General features: G+C 36.3%; 1 protein-coding gene across 1 annotated transcript in view; it reads right to left on the bottom strand.

The window, feature by feature from the left end:
• The window catches only part of ZNF280D (zinc finger protein 280D), a 50,500-nt gene that overhangs the window by 42,399 nt on the left and 2,398 nt on the right, over positions 1–5,703 (bottom strand). Inside the window, 2 exon segments of the mRNA XM_009994536.1 lie at positions 3,536–3,909; positions 4,017–4,082. Coding sequence (XP_009992838.1) covers positions 3,536–3,909; positions 4,017–4,082 — 440 coding nt within the window.

Raw genomic sequence — 5,703 nt, 5'->3', positions numbered from 1 at the left:
GGATCCATCAATCGGGCTGGTCCTGCTCAGTCAGACCTTTTGCATACTGCAGATGGGGATGAAGTCCCTGTGGTATGTGAAAGAAACCTGCTGGGTAAAAGTGTTTGGGTCTATCCTGCTTCAGGCAAAGGTAAACCTGTCAGGGGTATTGCTTTTGCACAGGGACCTGGACATACCTGGTGTGTAATGATGGAGGACGGTGAAGTACAATATGTACCTCAAGGTAATCTGACTTTGGGAGAGAATCCTTAATTTGACAGCTGGTAAAGTATAGAGCCTGTATGTAATACATGGTATGGAATAGGGGTGGAATGTCCTGGTTTGAGCCAGGATGAAGCCAATTTTTCTTTTTACTGATTTTTTTTTCCTTCACTAAGCTTTCTTTTAACTAGCAACAGTGTGTTCTGCTAGGCTGATAAGACAGAGGAATGTTTTTCTAACTACTGAGGCTTCAAGGCCGCACCTGCACTCTGCCGGCTCAGACACTATGGGGAGATCTGTGACCCCCCCGTAGGAGGCTGAGTTAGACAGCAAAATTGGCCAAAGATATTCCATTCCATATATCTACATAAGCTCAAAGGAAGGTCAGAGATACCTGAATATATCTGTATATAACTGTATATATTTTCTTGTATCATTCATTAGTGTTTTAATGAAAGCTGTGTAGTTTAGTTTTCAATCCAGCCAAGTCTCTCTCTTTTTCTCTCTCCTTCCCTAACTGGGTGGAGGGGGGAGGGGATGGAGAGCATTGTTGTCGGACCTGAGTCAAACGGTGACAAACTTTGAGCATCTGGAAGCTGAAAATCCACATGTCAAACATTTCCCAGAAAAAAAACTTCTTTTAAGCCCTTGCCGTTTAGGAAGAATGAAGTTGGGAAGAAACAGAAAATTTGTGAATCAAAATGTCACAGAAAGCTCAAGGCAGAAAATAATAAATTTAAAACAGTGGCCCCAAGTGAAATACAAACTAGATAAAGGGGGAAAAAAAACTTTCAAAAAACCTAAGAAGCTCTCAATGAATTCAAACCAACGACACATATCAAAATACAGGCAGTATACATTTAACCCTAAGAACAAATGACATAATATGGCAGGATTTATCCCAAAAATCACAGATCTTTGCCCAAGAAGGTGAACTACTGTACCTCCCTAAAAAAAAAACACCACACCAACCAACCCTCCTTTCCCATTAAAAATTATAACATAATCAAGTGGCAGAAACAACATAAAATCAAGAAAATAAATTATTCTAGATAAAGCTGAAATTGGAAATAACTCTGAATCTAGAAAGTTAAATCTGAAGAGACTAAACATTCACTTTCAGCATGTGCTGAGGATGGAAAAAAACCCCAGAAAAATCATCCTAAATGTACGCTTAACATCCAAAAAAAATATTACACGTAGAATAACTTAGAAAAATTAAGAGGTCATGAAAGCCATGGCTAAAATGTCAATACTGTAAAGAAGCCATGTAACATATGATAATTTCAACAGTGGAAGCTTTAAGAGACCCCACAATATATATACACTAGATATCCCAGAAATTGATGCATTGCTTTCTAAAGCACATCAGTCTAACTTGGAATAGGCAGAAGTAACTAATAACACATGGTTAGAGATCCTTTTCCATACCATCTACCTTGAAAATAATATTTCAGGCTGCACCTTCTTTAAATAGGTGCTTCTTTAGTCTGCCATGGAAGAACAACCTGCAGCTTTTGGCAAAGTCACACTATAAAACTTAAGTCTCATCTGTGACATTCCTGTTGAAAGGAAACTTGATGCATGAGAAAGAATTCTCACAAAAGGAAGTGCTGTATGCATACTGTCTTTTAAGGATATTGCTTTCTTATGAATTACGTCCACCTTACATACAGCTTTTAGAAAAGTTCAGCCTTCCTAGCTTTCTTTACTCTAAGGTTTTCTAATAAAACAATGTAAAGGTCGCTAGCAGCTTTATAGAACCAAAACACGAGTAGGTACTTGCAAGGGAAGAGGGTGCTTCCTTTTGCAGTAGTGATTCTGCAAGACTTCCCAGCACTTCTCTGAAGAATTTATTAAAGCACACTGTGTCATACATAAACATTTATAAAAATAAAGTCACAGACTTCAAATATGTGTACACATCACATGAAGTACCAGAATTCTTATTAATGTGCTGCTTTACAAAGAGGCAATTTACATATCCTACTGATACCTGGACTTTTGATCATATAATTTTTAGGACTTCTTTGATACAGTGACAGACTGATTTAGCTAAATTGTATCACTAGATGTGTTCAGTTTCTTTCTGCAAACTATCCATCAGCTGCTGAAGACTCAAGATTGGAAACTGCGAGTTCCTTCCTAATGAATCTGCCTGAGATTTAGCCACTCAGTTGATAGGGGATCACTCTATTGCATTGTTTTTTTTAGAATACAAACCACCATCAGTTTAGCCACAAGTCTTCAGAACACCACCAAATTCTCATATTTTAATGGCCTTATTAACTGTGGTCATTCAGACTGATTCTCCTGTTCAGCAAAAGCAGAATACATTAGGCTGCATGATTTTTATTTATACCATAAAACTGACAGCTGAGACAACTGCAGGTGTGTGTATTTGCACTAGTGGTGGAGACAGTGCCTACTGTCAGGCTTAATTTTAACCTGACAGTGGTAGCTAATACGAAAGATCATTGTCTAAACAGTTTCAGCTTAAATTAGTTTCAATAAAGGTATTCCACCATAGTTTGCCTCATACAAATACAGAAATTTAACATTTATTCTCTCTCTCTCTCATACATGTCCAATGCCTAAGGCAGCAAAACCAGCATCTGACTTTTCTCCGCTCAAGTTATCATTCTGAGGTTGTATGACAATCCAGGAAGATCTGTGATACATGGTCCATGTGCATAATTTTCTTGGGACTTTTCAAAGCCAGCAGGTTGCTGAATTGTTTCCTCTACTGACTCTGCAACTTTTGGTTGCTTAAGCCCTCCTTACCATAATACTGTTAACTACAACTACCACGTGAACCAAAAAGCAGAAACCCCTACGGACATACCACTATAGCATTTTCTTAAGAAGTGAAAATCCCAAGAGTGGCACTGTAAAAATCAGGTGGGAAAATTACAAAGTTACTGTAAAGACCAAATGCAAGCTATTTAAAAGTGTAATTAATTTATCGATAAAGACGATCCATTTCTGAGCAATCTACAAAAGTTGAAGAATTACCATTTCCATAATTTCTCCACACAACATAAGCAAAATATCTTAAATTGTACTGATTTCCCTTGTGCCTAGTATTTTCAGCTATCACAATACCATTGTTGCTAAAGCTAACATCTGAGTCTTGCAAGTCAGTATTTTTTGACTTGTATTTTAATTCACCAACACAAGGTTATGGCCCTAGAATCTTTACAGTTTACATCATGCTAGTCTATAATCTATTCCACGTCTTCAAAGGACTAGACGTAATCCATGTGTTCCTCATTAATTTATGCAAAAGTAATTGCACCTAAGTATTTTACAGCTTAAGGAAATAAAAATTTACCTGATTGAGTAACACAGGCTGTGCAGTTACAATAGTCACTGCCCTGGATACAGGTTGATCCACTACAGGAACCGTGATAGCTCTTGATACTGGCTGTGTCGTCACTGGAAGGGTTACAGGTCTGGTAACAGGCTGTGGTATTCCAGAACTTGACCCAGGCATCTGCTGTGTTGATAAACATCCAGCAACTGGTCTCTGCAGCATTTGTGAAGTTTCTGAAACATTCACTGGTGTAGACAATAGCTGAACTGCTACAGAGCTAGTTGTAGGTCTGGATACAGACTGAAAGACTGATGAAACAGGCATGGCACTGGGGCTGGAGGCAGGTGTCGCATAATGGTGGTGACTGTCAGGCTCGAATGTAGTAACTGTACCTGTTGCAAAGGATGCCAAAGTTATCTTTATGCAATTTTGCAGTCAGATGTTTCATAAGTGTTGTGCATTTTTTTGTTTTAATTACCATATTAGGACAATAAAGTACCTCTACTGGGTGCACCATTCTGTATCCCCCTTCGTGATGAGCTGAGGTTGACTCTGTTCAATATATCTGTCAAAAGTTACATTTATCTTAATTGCAGTTAATAGCTTAATTGCTTTTCAAATTAAAAATAGCATTCATATCCACTAATTAAGCCAATTAGGATTTGACTTATGAATTAGAATATTATTTCTAAAATAAATACCTGGCAAAACAAAGTGTAATTTGTACAAATTATCTTCTACTCCTCTTCTCTTAGGTTAAGCTAGTTCACCTAAGAATCTCAACTTTTATTTTCTTGGAGACAGATTAACACACAAGTAAGAGTGCAAACAACAACAAAAAAACACATTTCATGCATATTTAGCTTGGCTGATTATAAAGCATTCATTGACTTCTGTTTTTCATCTATATGATAAATTCCCCAAATATCAGAACTGCTCTACAGCAAAGATTAATTCTCTTTAAACCAGTAAATACACAATTTGCTGCTGTGCTGCAGGAAAACACAACACTCTATTTATTTTTTTTAACTTAATGATCTCCATTTTCCAATAAAAAAGAAAAAACAACAGACCAGTAATCAAAGGAGTCATTCTGGAATTGCATTACAGGAGGACTGATTTTCTTACATATTCTATATAGTAGTTAAAAACCAGAGTTTTAGCTCATCAGAACTACATGGAATGTCTTTGATTCAATGTTTACTCCCTAATTAATGCCACCAATATTCCCTGACTTTTTAAGTCTTAGCCTGAGGTTTCTGATCATCCCAGAATGTTACACATATATTCAAATAAAAGTATTTTTCTACTACCAGATTCTCAATTTCCTTAGTGTAGCTATCAAGTTTCTTGCTCTGACGTGTGAAAATAATGCATATGAAATTAGATTGATGCTCCAATAGCCAACCAACACAGTTTAACCACCCTCTCAAACAAGAATTAAATTACATCAGGATCATAAACAAGAGATCTACACATTCTATTTAACAACCTTAAGGCTATTTCCACCAGAAATGGCTTATTAGTATAACACTGCTCAGGCTGATAAATGTAATAGCAGTAGAGCTCAGAAGATCACAGCTTTCACCTGCATTTAGACAATACTAATAAGAAAGCAGCTGGGACCAACAGATCCAAACAGGTTTGCATTTTCTTAAGATATGACAAAATGTCATCCTGTAATAGTAATAACTATTTTTACTTCAACACAACTCTGAACTATGAGCAAAGATGAATTTAATTCAGTATTTAACTGAGTATACACTTTAATTAATAAATCTAAATCTCACATTTAAATTTCAGAGTGAAATGAAAATAAACCCTTAGTCTACCTACAAAAAAAAGCTATCTCACAAATTATGTCTCACAAAACATTCAGCTTCAGTCAGTCTGATCCACACACAATTGACATTCTAAAATACAAAGGTAGATTTTACTGTTTTTAAAAAGAACATTTCAGGAAATCAGCGATTTGAAATTATAAACTAGATTTACATAACTGATTCATTACAGGCTTGATGTGCCCTTTTCCCTTCTCCATCAAAGTGTTATTTGTCCTGTTCAGGTAAAACAGCATTGAAGTATAAGCAAGCTAACATGCACAAAAACATGTAAAATAGCAACAAATTACAGCTTTGTATTATTATGAATAAGGAAGAAAGAAAAAAAGAGCAGTAACTGTAGGG

The sequence above is a fragment of the Chaetura pelagica genome, unplaced genomic scaffold, assembly GCF_000747805.2.
Source record: "Chaetura pelagica isolate M959 unplaced genomic scaffold, ChaPel_1.0 scaffold222, whole genome shotgun sequence".
NCBI lineage: Eukaryota > Metazoa > Chordata > Aves > Apodiformes > Apodidae > Chaetura > Chaetura pelagica.
Note: the sequence above shows the minus strand (reverse complement) of the source record. Positions and strands in the feature narration are given on the sequence as shown.